The sequence below is a fragment of the Equus caballus genome, chromosome 23, assembly GCF_041296265.1.
Source record: "Equus caballus isolate H_3958 breed thoroughbred chromosome 23, TB-T2T, whole genome shotgun sequence".
Taxonomy (NCBI): domain Eukaryota; kingdom Metazoa; phylum Chordata; class Mammalia; order Perissodactyla; family Equidae; genus Equus; species Equus caballus.
This window is the reverse complement of record NC_091706.1, coordinates 39752221-39775560: the sequence shown is the minus strand read 5'-3', so window position 1 is coordinate 39775560 and position 23340 is coordinate 39752221. Positions and strand designations below refer to the sequence as shown.

Below are 23340 nucleotides of genomic sequence, written 5' to 3'. Positions count from 1 at the left end.
TGCTTGAAACTGAGGGTCTCAGCACCAAAGCTTTATGTCCCCAGGATCCATAGTTTTCAATGCCTTGCATCATGACACCTACTACCCAAGCCTGCGTGGTCCCTTCAATTCAGCTGCTTGCCTCCCTTGCTGAGGGTCAGCAGAACTTTGCCAAGAGTGCTTGTTCCTCTGCTCAGGGTCCTGTTTCCCTAGGTATGCCACACAGCTATTCCTTGTGAGGTCTTCACCTCTCCAGGGCATTGTCAATCAGCATCGCACAGCAATAATTTGTTATTTCAGGACTCTAGGCCTTCAACTATTTTCTAGTATAAGGAAAAACTCTCTCTCTCTCCTCTCTCTTTCTTCCCCTTGCTCACTCTCGTTTGCTTCCTCTCTCTTGTCCGTTGGGAACATTTGCATAATTTTTGGCTAACTAAGGTATTTATAGGTCATGGGAAAAGCAACTTTAAGAAGCTTCTGCTTTCTAGCCTGCAAAAGTGTGTCATATGGGAAAATACTAAGGCTCTGGATACTTGGTTTAAGTTTGTGGAGAGAGTATGGAAAGCTGAACGGAAAAATACAGAAAGAAAAAGTATTATCTCAACTAATTATCTTGCTACACACTTTGACCTTGCACATTATCAACCCCTCCTTCTGCATGGGAATCTTCCTCTATTTACTTCTAACATTTTTTATAAACAACAACAACAAAAAATGGTCTTTGCATCAACGGTTCTTCTGCCAAACCAATAGAACTGTTCCTAGTTCTTCACTTCTCGTTCCCTTTGGGACCCACTATGAACTGTTCCCTACCTGACTCTTACCCTGTTAGATTCTACACTGGCCTCCTACACCAAAATTCGATCTTAACTCTCTTCTCTTTTACTTCTCTTTGATATTTGACTCCACTGACGACCGTCTCTTTTTAAAATTCTCTTCTGTTTTTGCTTTTATGAAATGACATCATTCTGTTTACGTCTTCTCTCTTATCTTCTTTTCTCCTTCTTTAACTCTTTTCTTGCTTCTTCCCACATGAAATTGCCTCCTTTCTGTCTTGAAACTGTATACCCATCAGTCAGTCCTGATTAATTTTTAATACTTTAACTCACAACTCTTTGCCGTTGACTTCCAAATCTGGATCTCCAGGCTGGACATCTCAGCATATTTCCAACCCCAGGTTTTCATTTTCTTTGTTAGCCAACTCCTCTGGAATGTTTTACAGTCATCTGAAATTCATCATGTCTAAAGCTTTACTGTGGGATTAGATTCCTTCATGATTTTCCTCAATGTCATCAGCATTTTCATCCTCTACAACTCAAAGCCCTTGTCTTGTAAAATTACTCTTTCTCTCTCACATCCAGCTTACATGTAATGAGTCACCAAATCCTATGATGCTTTCTTTAAAAATCACTTCTATCAGTCTTGTTTATTCCACTCTTTCCATCCTATTCCTAGCTCTCACCAATACATGGATCAATAATGTGGACTTCCAGTTGGTTTCTCTACTTTCAATTCTTCTCCCTCCTCTTCTGTATACATTACAGTCAAATTATTTACCTCAAGCTTCAGTTTCATCTTGTCCACAACTTATCCACAAATTAGTTTATAATCTCCTACTAATCCCTAACACAACTATTATCTAGGTTCTTTTCCCTAGAATATACTTTGCTCACTTGCTTTCCATACCTTTGTACCTGCCATCTTCTCTTCTTCCTGAAGTGTCAGCCCTGCCTCTCCACTGCTTAACTTTCCATCAAAGCCCAGTTAAGTTCTGTCTCCAAGATGAAACTTCCAAGACCACTGCAGCCCACACTAGTCTCCCCCTTCTATTCTCTACAGTTCATTTTAACATTTAACCAGTAATGTTTTTACTCTATTACATTTTCAATATAATTAGAATAAAAAGTCTAAGCTTCTTGTGCTTAAAGATATTTCACTTATTTCATTTATATCTCCTGAACACCAAAGACTTTTTTCCATGCCGAATTAATGGAAAAATCTCTTCTTTTAGAGCTGGACCATAGCTATATTGACTGCATCCTCTCTTTTATGTACTGGAAATAAAAAGATGAAAAATGATTTTAAATGTACTTTCTCAAACTCTGGCCAAATTAACAGTGATATCTGATATATAAAGAATACAACATTTATTTTAAAGAGCATTCTACCTATTACCTCATTGCATTCTCAGACTCGAATAAAATAGAGATAGCAATAATTATAACAGCTAATACTTATTGAGTATTATGTGTCAGGCACTGTATTTTCTCATTTATTATCTCATGTATTATCTCATTTAGTGTATTATCTCATTTAATGTATTATCTTATTTAATCCTTTAATAGCTTTATCAGAAGATACTATTATCATCTACTTTTAACCTATGGCATATGTTCTTATATTCATGATATACATAAAGAAACTGAGGTACATAAGTTCTGCAAGTTTGTATAGCTACCTAGTCTTGTTGCTGGGACCAGCCTCTAAATGTCTTTACTACCAATGGAGTAAATTTTTAAACCCATTCTGAGGAGATTACCTTAGGTTTGTGTGTGTGTGTGTGTGTGTGTGTGCAGGTTTTTTTTTTTTTTTTGGTTCGAATTATTATTTCCTCTAACTTAAGGTTTTTGTCTCAAAAGGTTTGCTTTGATATTATGATATCATGTACCATCAACACAAAACTAGATTATTTGTTTTTATAATCTTCTTTTGACAAGTTATGTAAAGTAGGTTAAGAGTTTGTGCTCCTGAAACAGACTATTTCTAATCAGGCCTCTGCCCCTTACTACCTCTGTCATTTTAGGCAAGTCTCTTAATCTCTCTAAGTCTGAGCTCTCTCATTTATAAAGTGGGGATAATTATAGTACTACTTGATATGATTGCAATAGGATTAAATAGGGTAAAACACATACAAGTACATAGAATAATGCCTGATATGGGGTAATCAGCAGATGATATGTTATTATGATCATTCTCTCAAAACATATCTTTGAATATATACTATTTGTATATATTCAAGAATACATATTTGGTATAAACACCAAGAATACAGTGTTAACAAGAGCAATGTTATAGTAGGAAAGACAGACAATAAATTGGACAGAAAGTAAAAAAGTAAATAAAGGAGACATTACTTGTATTATAAGCAAGCAAGTACTATAGTTATTATAATTAATTGTGCCCACAATTAATATTCTCAAACTAAAAATTTAAAGGATTAAACCATGGGGAATCCTAGTTCCCATATCGAGATATCAACATAAAATGCTAAAACATCTTGAGAAACAAACAAATATTCTAGTATAATTCCTAACAATCCCATATTCCATCTTGCATAACTGAAATTCTCATTTATAAATATTCAAATATAGTTTATTGGGCAGCTCCCATTTTATCACAATATTCTGGAATACGGTAGCTAGGATAAGATATTAATAAATAAATCAGGAATTCATTCAGCAATAATAGTAACTTATTCATTCAAAAAAAGTCATTTCACTAATAATTTGTTGAATTCAAAAGTTCATTAAATCTCGCTATGAGATTAATTAGTACTAGCAGTTAGGAACGTGTCCATTCATTCACTAAACATTTAATAAGCGTCTATTTAGCAGTCACCGTCCTGGGCATTGAATAATAAATACGAAACATGGTTCCACTCCTTAATGAGCTTACCACTAGCAGAGAAGAGATGATTACAATGATTTTTCAAAAATTCACCATAGTGCCATAAAGAACTATAATTATGACATAAGTATGAAACAGGGCATAAGGGAACAAGCAGCCAATTCTCAGGGAGTTTATTCATTCATTCACCAAATATTATATGATTGTCGGTATTATTAACATTTCACTTATTATTTGCTGTTAACATTACGAATTATAATTGTTAACATTAAATCATTACCAAAAATCTACTATGTGCCAGGCACTGTTCAAGGCAAAGATATCAAAGTAAACAAGATAAAAACCCCTGCCTGTATGGAGCTTACATTCTGGTAGGAGGAGACAGACAGGAAACACAGAGAAGTCAAGCATATAGGACATCAGTCTGAAGGGAACGGCACGGAGAAACACCGAGCAGGGCGCGGGGACGGACCGTGCAGAGCGAGCGCGAGCATAAATCACAAGTGCCGGGTCTGACGCATATTGCTGGAGAGGTTTTTTTGTTTATTTGCTGCTTTGTAATACTCCTCTCAGTATAACGAATATTTTCCTTTCTCACAGGGTTTCCCTGATAAAGTTCTGACTAGGACTCACAGCCCACTATAGTTTGGACGTGAGTCGTTTTTCGAGGAAGGCGAGGAAATTGTGCTAATCCAACGATGTCCATCTTTTAAAAAATCCGATCGCCAGTTAATTCGACAGCACACACGCATGCCCCTGGGAGGCAGGGCGAAGCCGGGGGAACGGAAAATGGAGAAAAAGACACAGAGGCGGAAGGCAGAAAGGAGAGGAGAAGGAATCCTGAAGGGAAGCGGTGACACTGCGCCGAGCAGCGCGGGCCGGGTCGCAGGCGTGGGCGTCCGGCCGCCCCCGCGCCTCGGGCCGCCCAGCGCTGCCCACGTGCGGCCGCCGGGCCGTCCCTCCGACCAACTCACCGCAGGCGAACGACCCGTGCCGCTGCGCGGCGCTGCCCTGCCCCTTCCCTCCTAACGTGGCGAAACGCTGTCATTCTCAGCAGGCAAAGCCGCTAGGGGGCCCTGTCACAAGCTAGTTACAATTTGGCAATAGACAAGCCTCCATAATCTAGCAGCGGAGGAAGCGCAGTGTCCCCCCGGGGACCCTCTTTGTTCTGGAGATTGAGGCGAACGCCCGTGTCTCCCTGCGGAACTAGCAGGAATTTCCCGAAGCAGCTTTGAATCCGACTTTGAAACGCGCTGACACGTTCTCGAACACGCAGGTTTCAGCAGGTTTGGTTGCCGACAACGCGTCAAGCCCTGAGGAACAATGGAAACGAGCACGGACACAGGCACGGCCCTCAGGGAGCGTGGGGCTGTGGAGAAGAAGTTAAGCGCCCCAATAAGAGGGAACAAACCTGACGATCCAAACACCGTGAAGGAGACGACGGAAGGTTTCTCTGAGGAAGCGACGCCCCATGAACAACCAGGCAAAAAGGGCGGGAAATGCATTCCACTGAGGGAGCAACATCTTTTTATGGCTTCATCGGTTAACTGGGGCCCCGTGTTTCCTTTGGTGAGTCTCTCTAGTGACGATGGGAGGAAAAATGAAGCAATCATTTTAAGAATTAAGCCTTGCTGCCTTCAACGGTCTGAGAGCCCCGGGGAGCGCCTGAGCCCAGGCGGGCTCGCCACCCCAAGCCTCGCCTTGGCGTTCTCGCGAGGTCCGCACGCCGTCGAAAGACCCGCCAGGTGCGCGTGCGCGGTTCGAGCGGGCGCGGGAGCGGACGGCGGTTAGAACAGGAGCGCGGGGGCCTTGGCTGGGGCGCGGGGATGCTGCGGCCTCTCTGCGTGTGTGTGCTGTTGCTCGGGCTCCCGCTGGTTCGGGTCTCTCTCGAGCTACGCGACATCAGGGAAGCCAGGAAGCTGTGCGGCAGGCACCTCCTGAAAGAAATAGTAAAACTCTGTGGCGATGCTAACTGGAGCCACTTCGAGGAGGAAACCCCCCCACCGCTGCTCTCCCAGGCCACCGTGGGGGTGGAAACCTTCATCCCCGACCGCTTGGAAAGCACCCAAACCACTTTCCCGGTCTGGGGGAGAGGCGCAAACCCAGGTAAAAATCTAAACCGAAGGCATGTTTGTTCATCCCTGTACATTGCCTATCCCCAAATCTGCGCTCCCAGTCGGTGAGTTCTCCGGGAAATGGAATTGGTGCCTAGTACACAGGTAATTTAGAATTTTTATAAACCAGTATGTTGAAGATATACCAAACTTCTGTGAAGCTTTTTAACTTACGAGAAATAAGTATACACATAGAAGTCTACACATTGATGTAGGAATGCTGCTCTTCCCCAGCTTTCTCTTTCTGGAATACCCTTGTCACCTGGCAAACTCCATTTTGTCCTTCAGAGCCTAACTTGGGTATCATTTTCCCCATGAAATCATCACTCACCCTTTCATAGCTACTCCATTCTCCCTTCTACGACAGTATCGGACACGTAGTTGTATTTGACTAGCCCCAGGACCCGCTACATCATTGGCCCTGCCCGGTGCAAGATAAAAATGCAGGGCCCTTGAGCCAGCCCTGATGGCCTAGTGGTTAAAGTTGGGCTCTTTGAACCAGAAGGACTTTCAACTAGGCACTGGGGCTTTGGGAAGGAAAAAAAAAAAAGATTGGCAACAGATGTTAACTCAGGGCGAGTCTTCCCCAGCAAAAATAAAAGTCTCCTACAGAAAAAAAAATGCAAGGCCCCTTGTTCAAAAAGCAGGAAAGAGCCATTAAAAGTGCTAAAATATAAAGCTTTTTTCCTTTTTTGTGCATATCTCGTCTGCTCACAGACGTTATTTATTGTCACATCAGACTTCACTTAAAAGTTCACACACTTAACACTTCACTTACAAGTTCAAAGATAAAATTTTGAGAATTTGAAGACTGTGACAATAGCACCTTACAGGCACGCATTAACTTCTTTTTAAATGAATGAATGAAAAAGATTATTACTGCTAAGGGAATGAAAACTTTTAAAGACGGAAACAATGGAAACCATCAGACTGAATCTTCGTCATTTTCTATCAAAGCTACCTACGCATAAACTCACTTTATCCTTTTCTTACAGTGGAGGAAGTGTCTCTCCCCAAAGTCTTCTACTTCTGCTTTTATTACATCAGTGACTCTCACACTTTAATGTGCATGTGAATCACCTGCGGAATACTGTTAACATACAGATTCCAATTCAGTAAGTCTGGGGTGGGGCCTGAGAGTCTACAGTTTTACAAGCTCCCAGGTGATGTTGCTGCTGCTAGTTGGATAATTCTTTTTGAGTAACAAGGGTCTGCTTCACCTCTCTCTCTCCCTCTCTTGTTCTTTTTGCCCAGAAGTGCAAGGAGGACCTTCCCTTTCTACTTGATGTTGGATAGGCATTTCTTTCAAATCAAATACTGTGCTCTCACTGCCTCCTATAGACAAAATGTTACCGTCAGATATCCAAGCTCGACTTTTGTTATTTAAAAAGAGCTTGAATTCCTTTTCTTGAAAAAGAGACTATCTCAGACTGCTCTGGATACTACTTTCTTAATTTAAAAAAGTCCACGTTAAAGCTCAGAGCTGATTAACGACCCCTTTATTTCAGGTGTTATTCACACTCTCCTGGAGGAATAAATGTCATTAATTAATGAGGAGGAAGCTGAAATGAAATAAAATTTGTTGGAAATAAAAACATATCTGACAGTATTTCAGAATTGTCATACTCATTAAACATAGTTACAATGGGAACTATGTAAGGGGCAGTTTGCTGAAGTGGAAATATCATGTGGCAATAAAGCCATAGTTGTTTTAAAATGTGTGGAAGAATGAAAAATAGATTTAGGTTATCAATATGAATTTGTATTAAAATTTTTTTAATTATTAATCTGTAAGGAAAGATTACATTTAATCTGTCCTCTGAATTTCCAGTGAATAATTTAGAAGCTGTAGAGAGGTATGTGTTCCCAGTATAGAATTCCAATATAGAATATATAATTATGCCATTTCTTTTGCATATGAATGTGGCTGAAAGTTGATTAACTTTTATTTAGCTTGTACCAGCAGGACACATTTCTGTTAGATCAAGTCAATAATCAACAGTTTTAATCTTAATGAAGAGATAGTTTGGTACACTCATCCAAAACGTTTTTTTCTAGAGCTATTCATATATAACTTGAATCTGAAATTGTGTGCTTCTTGTTAGTGGATCCTGAAGGTAGACCACGCCTCCAAGACCTACCCCAGAATGTGGCACCATGAAACTAACATCATATTTCTAAATTCTGGCTGAGTATGGTGCATCCCAGCTCTTGGTGCCAGGTGAAACCATTAATATTTCATCACCAGCTTTTCATAATCCGTAACTCCCTCCAGTTAGATTGGCCATATCCCCCTATTCTTGGTCTTCATTCATCTATTATTGGTTTTTTGTTTTTAGATATCATTATCACAACTGGGCCATGCAGGACCCCTCTTTTTTGGTATTAATTCAACACAATTTGAGTGCCTGTTATGTGCTAGGTATTCTTGGCACCTTGCTTGGGACGTAAGAGGGAATGGTTTCATTCAGGAGGTAGTGAAGGCTCCTGTCCTCATGACGCTTACAGAATAGTGAAGATAGACGCTAATAGTGAAGATAGATGATAAACATAAGTAAATTATACAGTATGTTAGATGATTAGTCTTCACACATCTCCTTTCTCTACTCCCATTCTCCTCCTCTCATAGGCAGCCATTCCAATGTGTGTATTATATATTTTTTGTATATGTTTTTTGCAAGTTGTGTGTTGTTTCCTGTGCATGTATCTTAAAAATATATCTAAATGGTATTTAAGATCTATATCCTATTGTTATATGAACATTTAGTCCATTGCTTTCAAGTGCTGCATAGTACTCACATGCGTTCCCCACATTTTGCTTCCTCATTCTTTCAGCAATGAACACCTAACCTATATAGCCTGACACTATAAATAACACTGCCATGAACATCATTGTATGTGCCAACTTATGGACCTGTGTGGACATTTCTCTGGGTTATATACCTAAGGGTAGAATTGCTGTGTCATAAAATATATGTATGCTTAATTTGCTTGAGGTGTGTCAGTTTGCTCTGCAGAATGGCTACACCAATTTATAGTTTCATCACCAGTATATGAGGATTCCTGTGTTCTCATATCCATGCCAATAGTTAGCATTATACAATTTTTAACTCTTGCCAGTATGATAGCCAGTTTCATTTTTGTCTTACTTGCTCTGGATTTGAGCATCTCTTCATTTGCCTATTGGCCTTTTGGGTTTCTTTTTTCTAAAAGTTTCCTGTTTATATATTTTGTCCATTTTTTGTTGGAATTGTTATTTTCCAGTTGATTTGTAACAGTTATTTGAAATCTAGGTACAATAGTAACCAGTTGTTGGTTTTAGATATTGCAAATATGTCCCATTCTATCATCTGTCTATTAGCGTTGTTTGACAGAAAGCCCTAATTTTATATAATTAGGCAATAAGTGTTTTGCCTTATTGTTCATACTTTTGAAATTTTGTTTCAGAGGTCTTTTTCTGTCCCTCTGTTAACTTTATAGTTTTACATTTCTCATTAGGTCCTTAATTCTTCTAGAACCCATTTTTGGTTCGGTTCTGGCTAGAGATGCTGTCTTAGTCTTCTCAATAAGTCTTATTTTTTTCTCTACATAAGGAGCTAGTTTTCTGAACGCAATCTACTAGATCATTCTTTTCTCAGTGATTTGTAGAGCCACTTTTATTGTTTATTAAGTTTGTCTGAGCTTCCTGTTCTGTTTAATTGGTCTTCTTGTTTGACCTTGTACCATTACAACACTTTTTAATACTATGACTCTGTAGGATGTCATGTATCTGGGAGGGCAAGTCTCCAATGTTAATTTTTTTCCCTTTAAGATTGAATAAGCCAATCCTCAACCTTTATTCTTCCATATATATTTAAAAGTAAGCTTATTGAATTTTTTTAAAAATCCATCTGGAATGTTAATTGGGATATATGGAATATGTAGATTAATTTGAAGAAAATTGGCATGTTTTTAACATAAAGTCATTCCAACCAAAAGCATAGAATATCTTTGTATTCTATTTTTAGAATTTTAAAGTTTTCTCTATGGAGACTTTCTTTATTGTTGGTTAACTTCATGCTTAATACTTTGGGTTTTTCTGCTATTGTAAATGCTTGTTAATTGTATTTTCTAGTTAGTGATTGTTGGCTAGAGAAATGTAATTTTCATAGGTTGATCTTTAGTAATTATGCTGAACTATCTTAATAGTTCTAACAGTTGGTTTCTGTGGATTTTTCTATCATTTGCAAATGATAGTTTTGTCACTTCCTTTCTAAACCTTATACAGTCTTCTTTTATTTTTCTTATAGCATTGGCCAGGTCCTCTAGCACTGTTAAGTAGTGATGGTTGTGGGATGTTTCGTCTTGTTCCCAATTTTAAAGGGGAATGCATTTAAATTTCTCCATTAGGTATAATGTGCTTAGGTTTGTGCTATATAACCTTTGCTAAGATAAGGAAGCTTGCTAAGAGGTACTTTTTTATCATTATGAATAGGGCTGAATTTTATTAAGGCCTTTTTTGGAGCATCCTTTTGCATAATCATATGATTTTTTTCTTTTATTAATTAATTCAAGAAATACTTATGGGGTAGGTACCTGCTAAGTGCCAGGCACTACTCTAGACCCTTCGGATACATCAGTGAACCAAACAAAGATCCCTGGCATCATGGGGCTTTCATAAGTAAGAAAGGTAATAAGTAAATATTAGAAGATAATAAAGCTATAGAAAAATAAAAAGTGAAACAGGACAAGGGAGATCAAGACTGCCGGTGGTTGGAGGGTAGGGTATAGTATTAAATAGTGTGATCAAGGTAGTCCTCATTGAAAAGGTGAGATTTGAGAAAGGAGGTAAAGGGGTTAGCCAAGTAGATAACTGGGGAAAGAATGTTTAGGCAGAGGAAAGATCAGAGCAAATACACTTCTGCCTTGTGTATACAGCAAGGAGGCCAGTGTGGCTGGAGCAGAGAGAGTGAGTGTTCTGGAAGTAGTAGAAGGTAAGGTCAGAGAGGTAACAGGCAGGCCAAATAAAATAGAGTCTTTTAGACCCTTGTAAGGTCTTTGGCTTTTACTCTGAGTGATGCAGAGAGTCAGTACAGATTTTTGAGCAGAGTAATGAAATAATTGACATTTTAAAGGGATCACTCTGGCTACTGTGTTGAAGATAGACTGTAGGGAGGCAAGAGTAGAAGTAGAGAGACCTGTTAGGGAGGATATTAGAGTTGATAGTAGTTGGATGAGGATAATAGCAGTGGAGGTAGTGAAAATTGTTATTTTGTAGATATATTTGGGTAGATTTTATGTGAGATATGAGAAAAATAAAAAATGACTCCAATATATTAAAAATAAGCAATTCCAAACTTTTTGCTTTGAATACCTGGAAGGATAGGGTTGCTGTCACCTGAAATAGGAACGACCTCAAATGGGACAGGTTTGGAAGACAACATCAGTAGTTCACTTTTGGACACGTTGAGTTTGAAAAGTTCAGGTGGACTTTTAAACATGTTGAGTTTGAGACATTGAAGTGGAGAGGTTGAGTAAGTGGTAGGATATATGAATCTGGAGTTTGGAAGAAAAATCTTGCTTGAAGATAGAAATTTAGGAGTCATAGGTCTATAGATGATTTTTTGAACCGTAAGACTAGATGAGATCACCAAAAGAGTAAGTATAAATAGAAAAGAGTACCGAGGACTGAGCCCTGGGAGACAACAGCATTAAAAAGTTGAAGAGGAAGTACTTGCAAAGCAGTTAGAAAAGGGGCAAATGTGTAGGAAAAAGAGTGAATTGGTGTCCTGCAAACCAAGTGAAGAAAATGTATCAAGGAGTGTTTTTTGATAAGTCAAATAAGATGAGAATTCACTGTTGAATTTAGCAAAAGTGGGGGTCATTCGTGACCTTGAGAAGTTTTGGTGGAGTGATGGAACAAAAGCCTGATTAGAGTGGGCTTAAGACAAAATGAGAGAAGAGGAATGAATTCGTATATATAGAAAACTCTACCAAGGAGTTTTGCTACAGAGGGGAGAAAAGAAATAGGATTGTAACTGGCAGGTAAGAAGGGCCAAGAGAAGTGGGTTTTGGTTTAAGTGGGAGAAATAACATATTTGTTTGCTGAGAGGAGAGATTCAATAGAAGTGAAAAATTTATGATGAAGGATATAGAGAAGCATTGCTGGAGTGATGTCCTGGAGTAAGCAAGAGGAGATGAAATCTAGTCCATAAGTGGAGGAATTGGCTTTAGAGTGGATAGTTCACCTATGGAAATAGAGGAAGGCAGAGTATATGGGTACCGATGTTAAGAGATGAGTAAAAAAATGATGAAGGGAGCAAATGCAAGTTCTCTTCTGATTCCCTCAATTTTCTCATAAAGTAGAAAGTAAAACCAGCTGAAACTGATGATGAAAGTCTATTAATATGATAAATTGCATTGATAGATTTTGTGATCTTGACTATCCTTGCATTTCTGGGATAAACCCTTTTTTAATATATTTGTAAAATACGTTTATGGATTCAGTTAACTAATATCTTATTTCAGACTTTCAAATAAACATTTGTAAGTGAAATGGGCTTATACTTTTTTTTTTGAGTCTCATATTGTTCTTACCTAGTTTTGGAATAAAGATTATGCTAGCTTCATAAAATGAGCTGGACAGCTTTTGCTCTTTTCCTGGAACAACTTGCGTATGATTAGAATTTACTGTTCTTGAAAAGTAGGTACAACCTACTTTTAAAACCATCTGTGTGTGTCTTTTTTGAGAGGTGATAACTATGACTACCCTTTTAATTTCTTTAAATATTGTCGGTATGTTTAAGTTTTCTGTGTCTCCATGTGCCAATTAAAGCATCTTGTATTTTTCTAGGAATTCATCTATTTCATCTTGATTTGTAAATGTATAAGCATTCATAATATTCATTTATTTAAACAATTGGTTATATATGTAGTTCTTTTTTTCCTACTGTATTTTCCTGTATTTTGTTCATTTTCTTGTTTCGTTTTTCTTGGTTAGTCTGGCTAGAGTTCTATTTTATTAATCCTTTTAAAGAACCGACTTTTAGTTTTCTAAACCTTTATATTGTTTTGGTTCTGTATTTTGTTGATTTCTTTCCTTACTTCTTTGGGTTCTCTCTCTTCCTCTTTTTCAAATCCATTGATTTAAATGCTCATTTTAAACCTTTCTTGTTTCCTGATGCATACAGCTTGTTTCCCTTTAAATTCCTTCTCCAATTTAATATGTAGTTTCCATTAGCTAGTCCCTAATTGCCTTCATTCATGAAAAAGTTTCCTTCTTATTGTCTGCCTTTTTTCCTTTAAGTGGCAGAACATGGCACATCTCATCCAGGAAGCCCTTTCTTCATCCTGCCTTGACGACCTACTTCACTTTTTCTCTTCAATTTTCTCTGTTAATTATGACATTTTAATTGATCACATATTTGTCTGTCTTGGATGACAGTATTTATTTACTACTGTCTCTTTAATATGTATCCTAATGTTTTTTTTTTTTTTTATTAATGTTATGATAGATTACAACCTTGTGAGATTTCAGTTGTACATTTTTGTTAGTCATGTTGTGGGTACACCACTTCCCCCTCCGTACCCTCCCCCCACCCCCCCTTTTCCCTGGTAACCACCAATCAGATCTCCTTCTCAATATACTAATTTCCACCTATGAGTGGAGTCATATAGAGTTCGTCTTTCTCTGACTGACTTATTTCGCTTAACATAATACCCTCGAGGTCCATCCACATTGTTGTGAATGGGCCAATTTCGTCTTTTTTTATGGCTGAGTAGTATTCCATTGTGTATATATACCACATCTTCTTTATCCAATCATTAGTTTCTGGGCATGTAGGCTGGTTCCACGTCTTGGCTATTGTAAATAATGCTGCAATGAACATAGGGGTGCAACGGACTCTTGAGATATCTGATATCAGGTTCTTAGGATAGATACCCAGTAATGGGATGGCTGGGTCATAGGGTATTTCTATTTTTAACTTTTTGAGAAATCTCCATACTGTTTTCCATAGTGGCTGTACCAGTTTGCATTCCCACCAACAGTGTATGAGGGTTCCTCTTTCTCCACAACCCCTCCAACATTTGTCGTTCTTGGTTTTGGATGTTTTTGCCAATCTAACGGGGGTAAGGTGATATCTTAGTGTAGTTTTGATTTGCATTTCCCTGATGATTAGCGATGATGAACATCTTTTCATGTGTCTATTGGCCATATTCATATCTTCTTTTGAGAAATGTCTGTTCATGTCCTCTGCCCATTTTTTGATCGGGTTGTTTGTTTTTTTGTTGTTAAGCAGTGTGAGTTCTTTGTATATTATGGAGATTAACCCTTTGTCGGATAAGTGGCTTGTAAATATTTTTTCCCAATTAGTGAGCTGTTTTTTTGTTTCAATCCTGTTTTCCCTTGCCTTGAAGAAGCTCTTTAGTCTGATGAAGTCCCATTTGTTTATTCTTTCTATTGTTTCCCTCAACTGAGGAGTTACAGTGTCCGAAAAGATTCTTTTGAAACTGATGTCAAAGAGTGTACTGCCTATATTCTCTTCCAAAAGACTTATTGTCTCAGGCCTAATCTTTAGGTCTTTGATCCATTTTGAGTTTATTTTGGTGTGTGGAGAAAAAGAATGGTCAATTTTCAATCTTTTGCATGTGGCTGTCCAGTTTTCCCAGCACCATTTGTTGAAGAGACTTTCTTTTCTCCATTGTAGGCCCTCTGCTCCTTTGTCGAAGATTAGCTGTCCATAGATGTGTGGTTTTATCTCTGGGCTTTCAATTCTGTTCCATTGATCTGTGGACCTGTTTTTGTACCAGTACCATGCTGTTTTGATCACTGTAGCTTTGTAGTATGTTTTGAAATCGGGGATTGTGATTCCGCCGGCTTTGTTTTTCTTGCTCAGGATTGCTTTAGCAATTCGCGGTCTTTTGTTGCCCCATATGAATTTTAGGATTGTTTGCTCAATTTCTGTGAAGAATGTTCTTGGGATTCTGATTGGGATAGCATTGAATCTGTATATTGCTTTAGGTAGTATGGACATTTTAACTATGTTTATTCTTCCGATCCATGTGCAAGGGATGTCTTTCCATCTCTTTATGTCATCGCCTATTTCTTTCAAGAGAGTCTTGTAGTTTTCATTGTATAGATCCTTCACTTCCTTGGTTAAGTTTATCCCAAGGTATTTTATTCTTTTCGTTGCTATTGTGAATGGGATAGAGTTCTTGAGTTCTTTTTCTGTTAGTTTATTGTTAGTGTATAGAAATGCTACTGATTTATGCACGTTAATTTTATACCCTGCTACTTTGCTGTAGTTGTTGATTATTTCTAATAGTTTTTCTGTGGATTCTTTGGGGTTTTCTATGTATAAGATCATGTCGTCTGCAAACAACGAGAGTTTTACTTCTTCGTTACCTATTTGGATTCCTTTTATTTCTTTTTCCTGCCGAATTGCTCTGGCCAGCACCTCCAGAACTATGTTGAATAGGAGTGGTGAAAGTGGGCACCCTTGTCTTGTTCCTGTCCTCAGAGGGATGGCTTTCAGCTTTTGTCCATTGAGTATGATGTTGGCTGTGGGTCTATCATATATGGCCTTTATTATGTTGAGGTACTTTCCTTCTATACCCATTTTACTGAGGGTTTTTCTCATAAATGGGTGTTGGATCTTGTCGAATGCTTTCTCTGCATCTATTGAGATGATCATGTGGTTTTTGGTTTTCATTTTGTTAATGTAGTGTATCACGTTGATTGACTTGCGGATGTTGAACCATCCCTGTGTCCCTGGTATAAATCCCACTTGATCATGGTGTATAATCTTTTTGATGTATTGCTGTAATCGGTTTGCCAAAATTTTGTTGAGGATTTTTGCATCTATGTTCATCAGTGATATCGGCCTGTAGTTCTCCTTCTTTGTGTTGTCCTTGTCAGGTTTGGGGATCAGAGTGATGTTGGCTTCATAGAATGTGTTAGGGAGTTCTCCATCTTTCTCAATTTTCTGGAACAGTTTGAGGAGAATAGGTATTAAGTCTTCTTTGAATGTTTGGTAGAATTCTCCAGAGAAGCCGTCTGGTCCTGGACTCTTGTTTTTGGGGAGGTTTTTGATTACCGTTTCTATTTCCTTACTTGTGATTGGTCTATTCAGTTTCTCCATTTCTTCCTGATTCAGTTTGGGGAGATTGTAGGAGTCTAGGAATTTGTCCATTTCTTCCAGGTTGTTCAATTTGTTGGCATATAGTTTTTCATAGTATTCTCTTATGATCTCTTGTATTTCATTGGTATCTGTTGTGATTTCTCCTCTGTCATTCCTGATTTTATTAATTTGCGATTTCTCTCTTCTTTTCTTGGTGAGTCTGGCTAGGGGTTTGTCAATTTTGTTAATTCTTTCGAAGAACCAACTCTTTGTTTCATTGATCCTTTCTATTGTCTTTTTTGTTTCAATATCGTTTATTTCTGCTCTTATTTTTATTATTTCCCTCCTTCTACTGACTCTGGGCCTTGTTTGTTCTTCTTTTTCTAGTTCTGTTAGGTGTCGTTTGAGGTTGCTTACGTGAGCTTTTTCTTGTTTAGTGAGGTGAGCCTGTATTGCGATGAATTTCCCTCTTAGGACTGCTTTTGCTGCATCCCAAATGATTTGGTATGTCGTGTTCTCATTTTCATTTGTCTCCAGATAATATTTGATTTCTTCTTTAATTTCTTCAATGATCCATTGTTTGTTGAGAAGCGTGTTGTTTAGTCTCCACATTTTTGCACCTTTCTCTGCTTTTTTCTTGTAGTTGATTTCTAGTTTAATAGCGTTATGATCAGAAAAGATGCTTGATATTATTTCAACTCTCTTGTATTTATTGATGTTTGCTTTGGTTCCCAAAATATGGTCGATCCTTGAGAATGTTCCATGCGCACTTGAGAAGAATGTGTAACCTGCTGTTTTTGGATGAAGTGTTCTATATATATCTATTAAGTCCATCTGGTCTAATTTTTCATTTAATTCTATTATTTCCTTGTTGATTTTCTGTCTGGATGTTCTGTCCATTGGTGTTAATGGTGTGTTGAGGTCCCCTACTATTATTGTATTGTTGTTGATGTCTTCTTTTAGTTCTATTAAGAGTTGCTTTACAAATTTTGGTGCTCCTGTGTTGGGTGCGTATATATTTATAAGTGTTATGTCTTCTTGGTGGAGAGTCCCTTTTATCATTATATACTGTCCCTCTTTGTCTTTCTTTATCTGTTTTGCTTTGAAATCTACCTTGTCTGATATTAGTATAGCGACACCTGCTTTCTTTTGTTCATTATTAGCTTGGAGTATTGTTCTCCATCCCTTCACTCTGAGTCTGTGTTTGTCTTTGGGGCTGAGGTGTGTTTCCTGGAGGCAGCATATTGTTGGATCTTGTTCTTTGATCCATCCTGCCACTCTGTGTCTTTTGATTGGGGAGTTCAATCCGTTTACATTTAGAGTGATTATTGAGACGTGGTGGCCTACCACTACCATTTTGTGTCTTGTTTTCCGGTTTTCTTCAGTTTCCTTTGTTTCTCGTCCCATGGTTTAATCTGTTCTGATGTAGAGCTGCTACTCTCTGTTGTTGTCCTTCTACTTATCTCCTCTGCTCTTGGTTTTGTAGTCCCTTTCCTTTTTTGGATTTTTCAGGAATGAGGGTTTTCCTGAGGATTTCCTGAAGAGGAGGTTTTGTGGCAATGAACTCCCTTAATTTTTGTTTATCTGGGAAAGTTTTTATTTCTCCATCGTATTTGAAGGATATTTTCGCTGGGTAGAGAATTCTCGGCTGTAGGTTTTTGTCCTTCAGATTTTTGAATATATCATTCCACTCTCTTCTAGCCTGTAAAGTTTCTGCTGAGAAATCTGCTGATAGCCTGATGGGGGTTCCTTTGTAGGTTAGTTTCTTTTGCCTGGCTGTCCTTAATATTTTCTCCTTGTCGTTGACTTTTGCTAGCTTCACTACTATATGCCGTGGAGTTGGTCTTCTTGCATTGATAAAGTTTGGAGATCTATTGGCTTCTGTCACCTGAAGATCCATCTCCCTCACCAGATTTGGGAAGTTCTCAGCCATTATTTCTTTGAATAGGTTTTCTGCCCCTTTCTCCTTCTCTTCTCCCTCTGGTATACCTATAATCCTTACGTTGCATCTCCTAATTGTGTCTGATAATTCTCGGAGAGTTTCTTCATTTCTTTTAAGTCTTGCTTCTCTCTCCTCCTCTGCCTGCAACAATTCTATATTGCCATCTTCCAAATTGCTAATTCTTTCCTCCATATTATCGGCCCTACTGTTCAGAGCATCTAGATTTTTCTTAATCTCCTCTATTGTGTTCTTCATTTCCAGTATTTCTGTTTGGTTCTTCTTTATCGTATCAAACTCTTTTGTGACATAGCTCCTGAACTCGTTGAGTTGTCGGTCAGAATTCTCTCTTAACTCAGTGAGTATTTTAATGATGGCTGTTTTGAAGTCATCATCATTTAGGTTATATATCTCATTTTCTTTGGGATTGTTTTCTGTGTATTTGTTACTTTCTTTCTGTTCTGGAGATTTGATGTATTTTTTCATATTGCTTGATGATGTTGATTTGTGCCTCCGCATGGAGATAGAGTTTAGTTGCTCCTTTCACTTGTTTCAGCTGCTGCGGTGGGGGGAGCAGCTGTTTATACTTCACCAACCAGGAACCCTGTCCGTAGTTGCTAACTGGGCCTGGGCCCCTCTTCGTAGCCACAGTGGCCCTTTGGATTCCCTCCTCTGCCGTGGGGGCCGTCACGGGGGGCTTCAGACTGCAGGTGCCTACTGTTGTTGCCCACCTAGATGCGCTCTCTCCTTGGGGTCTGCAACGGTGTTATGGGCTTTTCCAGCGGCCAGGGGTGGGATCACTTTTATTTGTCGCTCGGTTGCTGTCGGCACCCACCAAATCTCACTTGTCCTCTATGGGTCGCAGGAGAGCTATTGGCATCTTCTACAGTCTGTGGTTAGTACACCTAGCTATGCTGCTTTTGCCCTGGGGTCTTCCAGCCTTGTGGCTGGCGGCTGGGTGCCTTCTACTGGTGCTGTGCAGAGGCTTTCCCTAAGGCTTCTGTGAGCCTGTAGGGTTTCCCCCTAGGCTACTAAGCTGGGTCTCTGGAACTCTCTCCAGCCCCAGTCCTCTCCGAGATCTCCGGCAATCCCTAGCCTCACCGGGTGGGCAACGGCAGCTGGGGGTCGCCCCGCCCTCTGGGCTTCTCTCCGGGCCTCTGCCGGGAGCTCTGAATGCTCAGCGTGGCCCCTCTGCTACCGGCAGACAGAGAGTTTTGACTGCTGCCCGGGCGGAGCTCCGGCGCTTCTCCACCGGATCGCCGGACCCGCCTTTGAAAGTTCCCCCGCCCCGGTCCTCTCCGAGATCTCCGGCAATCCCTAGTCCCACGGGGCGGGCAACAGCAGCTGGGGGTCGCCCCGCCCTCTGGGCTTCTCTCCGGGCCTCTGCCGGGAGCTCTGAATGCTCAGCGTGGCCCCTCTGCTACCGGCAGACAGAGAGTTTTGTCTGCTGCCCGGGCGGAGCTCCGGCGCTTCTCCACCGGATCGCCGGACCCGCCTTTGAAAGTTCCCCCGCCCCGGTCCTCTCCGAGATCTCCGGCAATCCCTAGTCCCACGGGGCGGGCAACGGCAGCTGGGGGTCGCCCCGCCCTCTGGGCTTCTCTCCGGGCCTCTGCCGGGAGCCCTGAATGCTCAGCGTGGCCCCTCTGCTACCGGCAGACAGAGAGTTTTGTCTGCTGCCCGGGCGGAGCTCCGGCGCTTCTCCACCGGATCGCCGGACCCGCCTTTGAAAGTTCCCCCGCCCCGGTCCTCTCCGAGATCTCCGGCAATCCCTAGTCCCACGGGGCGGGCAACGGCAGCTGGGGGTCGCCCCGCCCTCTGGGCTTCTGTCCGGGCTTCTGCCGGGAGCCCTGAGTGCTCAGCGTGGCCCCTCTGCTACCGGCAGACAGAGAGTTTTGTCTGCTGCCTGGGGGAGCTCCGGCACTTCCCCTCCGGGTCGCCGATCCGGCCTTTGAAAATTCCCCCGCCCCGGTCCTCTCCGAGATCTCCGGCAATCCCTAGTCCCACGGGGCGGGCAACGGCAGCTGGGGGTCGCCCCGCCCTCTGGGCTTCTGTCCGGGCCTCTGCCGGGAGCCCTGAGTGCTCAGCGTGGCCCCTCTGCTACCGGCAGACAGAGAGTTTTGTCTGCTGCCTGGCGGAGCTCCGGCGCTTCCCCACCGGGTCGCCGGACCCGCCTTTGAAAGATCCCCCGCCCCGGTCCTCTCCGAGATCTCCGGCAATCCCTAGTCCCACGGGGCGGGCAACGGCAGCTGGGAGACCTCCGTGCCCACCGTGTCTCTCTCTGGGACCCTCCGGGCGCCCCGAGCACCAGGCCGGGTCTCCCCGCCAATGGCGGGGAGAGACTCTCCCCGCGGGCTCAGGTGTGCAACTCCAAAGTTTCCCTCTGCGTTTAGGAGTAATTGCGGGGGGTTTAAGTAGGGTTCTGGTCACCTGTTTCCACCGTCGCTCCTCTGTTGTGTTCTCGCTCCTGCCCTAGATGTGTGTGGATCCTCTGGGGGCGTCCGTTGGAAGAAAGCCGCTTGCGGGTACTAGGCTGCCCGTCGGGGTCGGAGAGTTTTCACCTATTTCCACATCCTCCCGGAGGAAAGTCCGTCCGCCTTCCGATGTATAGTCGCGTGGGTGTCTCAGACGTCCTGAGATGCTGTCTGGATATCCTTTGTCAAGCGATAAGTGTCCAAATAATTGTAGACTCGAAGGGCGAGAGACAAAGAGGACTACTCACGGCGCCATCTTGGAAGAATCTCTGTATCCTAATGTTTTATTGTTGCACAATTCAGCTTAGGCATTTATTAAATACAAAGATTAAAGAGTATTCTAATAGGATTCTAACTGCAAGAGATAGTGATTCAAGTAAATAACCTCAAGAAAAAGTCAGGGGGGCGTAAATTATTATAAAAATAAGATCTAGAAATGGTTCTGGAAAACCTAAGGAATTATATGAGCTCTAAAAACCACCCCCTCCCTCTCTCTCCCTGAATCTTTTCACCTCTAGTGTTTATGTTCCTTTATAACTTTAGCTTGTCATGACAAGCCTCGTAGTATCCTTTGTTTTGGTTTTCACTAACTCATCTTTTTCTCATTACTTCTTAATTCTAATTTCAAAGAGAGGAAATCTGATTGGGCCAGCTCCTTTTTTTCACATGGCATGGATTACTGGCCATTGTAGTAGACTGATTTCTTTGGGGTCAGGTGCCAACCTCCAGTCTGTTCAACTGTGGCTATAGGGTGGAGTCACGTGTTTCAGCACATGGCTGCCTAAGCAGTGGCTGTGGGCAAATATATCCTCCTAGAAGGGAGTGTAGAGAGACAAGGGCAATGATAGAAATCCAGCAAGCCTCCAAATAATTAGCTTCTGGAGTTTTTTCAGTTTCTTTCCAGTATTACTGAATGAGTTAAGAGCAGTATAACAGTAGCAATCAGTTCATTGAACATATCACCACTTCTCCGTTTCTTTATATTTCAGTGAAGAACAAAATGGCTTTTACTAAACCACTTAGTTATAAGATGTGCATAAAAAGACAAATAGCCCAATTGAAAAAATGGGCAAAGCATTTGAATAGACATTCCTACGAGAGGATATACAATAAGCACGTGAAAAGATGCTCAGCATCATTAGTCATTAGGTAAATGCAAATCAAAACCACAATGGGATACTATTTCATGTCCTTTAGGATGACTATAATCAAAAAATGGAAACTATCGAGTGTTGGTGAGGATGTGGAGCATTTGACACCCTAGTATGTCAGTGGTGAGATTATAAAATGGTGCAGCCACTGTGGAAAACAGTTTGGCGGTTCCTCAAAAAGTTAAACAAATTGACCGTATGATCCGTCAATTCTGCTGCTAGGTATATACCTAAGAGAATAGAAAGCACGTGTTCAAACAAAAGCTTGTAAGTGGATGTTCATAGCAGTGCTATTCATAATATCCAAAAAGTGGAAACAACCCAAATGTCCCCCAACTGATAAATAGATAAATAAAATGTGGTATATCCATACAATGGAAACCTTTTCAGCCATAAAAGGAATAAGGGACTGATACATGCTACAACATGGATGAACCTTAAAAACATTTTGGTAAGTGAAAGAAACCAGACACAAATGTCCACATATGGTATGATTTCATTTCCAGAATAAGCAACCATAGAAATAGGGAGTAGATTAGTGGTTGCCAGGGGCTGGAGAAAGAGGGCAATTGGAGTGATTGCTAATGGGTATGGGATTTGGGGGTGGGCGGGGTGGTGATAGAAATGTTGTGGAACTAGATAGCGGTGATGGTTGCACAACCTTGTGAATATACTAAAAAACACTAAATTGTATAATTTAAAATGCTGAATTTCATGGCGTGTGAATGATATCTCAAAAAAATTTTTGTGTGTAAAAAATGTACAAAGTTTTCTAAGCCTTTTTATAAGAAAACACTATTTACAACTGTTTTAGTTAAAAATATATATTGCTTTTGAATAACTATTTTATTATTTAAAATGTGATTACTCACAACTAGAAGGACCCACAACTAAAATATACAACTAGGTACTTGGGGGATTTGGGGAGAAAAAGCAGAAAAAGAAAATGTGATTACCTATTTTTTAATAATTATCTGACTTTAGTATTCCAGTATTTGATTAAATTTTCAGCTAAAGGAAGATTTTAATAAAGTAGGATTTTTTCTTGTCTCTCAACAGTCTCTACTTCTGCCTCTCAGGAAGAAGCAATAAACAGTTTGGAGATGCAGTCATTGCCTGAGCATCAGTATAAAAAGGCCAACTTGCCACCTGATAAGACAAGAAGATTTTCCTCTTCAAAAGATATCAATTCATATATTCACGAGATTGTAGAATTTCAGAAGAAAAACACAAACAAAATTAGAATCTTAAGCAATTTGTTTTGGGGGAATCATCCCCAAAGAAAACGCAGAGGATACTCAGAAAAGTGTTGTCTTAAAGGCTGTACAAAAGAAGAACTTCGTATTGCATGCCTTCCGTATATTGTTTATAAAAACTAAAGCAAAAAGGATCATCAGTTGTGACTGAGATAGACTAATCATCATAGGAATTATACTAACTTAATAAAAACTTAACATATTTACTTTTAACTTATTTTTTTGGTAATTGTCCTTGTAGGGTTCTCTGCCATAAACATCTGAATGTACTTGTAAGCACTTGACATTACTTTTTGGTGGTAATAGGAATCTTATATTTCCTTTCGTGACCCCTATTTTTCATATATTTTTATATTTGAAGAAGATGTTACTGGCATGATCCGTGTATACATCTAAGAATTACCTGTTCATTCTTGTTGTGGTGGTAGAAATTCTCTTAAGCTGCCTATAGATGGATTATGGAATGTTCTGCATTCCATCTATATGACATACAGACTGATGCCCATGACTATTAGGCTCACTCCAGTATGCCAATACATCTGTCCCACCAACTTAAAAATAACTAACCAACTGCCACTCCTAGTAGGAGTTGTTATACTGTAATAGTAGGTACACTTTAAATTCCTTGAGTTTTATTATAGTAACTGATCAGAAATCTTTTCACAGTTTCTCCTGAGGACTTAGAATTCAATGAATGTCTTTA

The 23340-nt window shown here is 40.3% G+C and overlaps 1 protein-coding gene across 2 annotated transcripts; it reads left to right on the top strand.

Moving 5' to 3' along the window:
• Positions 1-4569: 4569 nt before the first annotated feature.
• INSL6 (insulin like 6) lies at positions 4570-22850 on the top strand. 2 transcript variants are annotated; one of them, XM_070248285.1, is made up of 2 exons: positions 4570-5351; positions 22441-22850. In XM_070248285.1, exons 1-2 carry the CDS (start codon positions 4930-4932, stop codon positions 22499-22501), a joined length of 483 nt encoding a protein of 160 aa, XP_070104386.1. In that variant the 5' UTR covers positions 4570-4929; the 3' UTR covers positions 22502-22850. The 2 variants fall into 2 exon arrangements, with proteins under 2 accessions (XP_070104386.1, XP_001917260.3); XM_001917225.6 differs by lacking the exon at positions 4570-5351 and adding an exon at positions 5362-5712.
• The last annotated feature ends 490 nt before the right edge of the window (positions 22851-23340 follow it).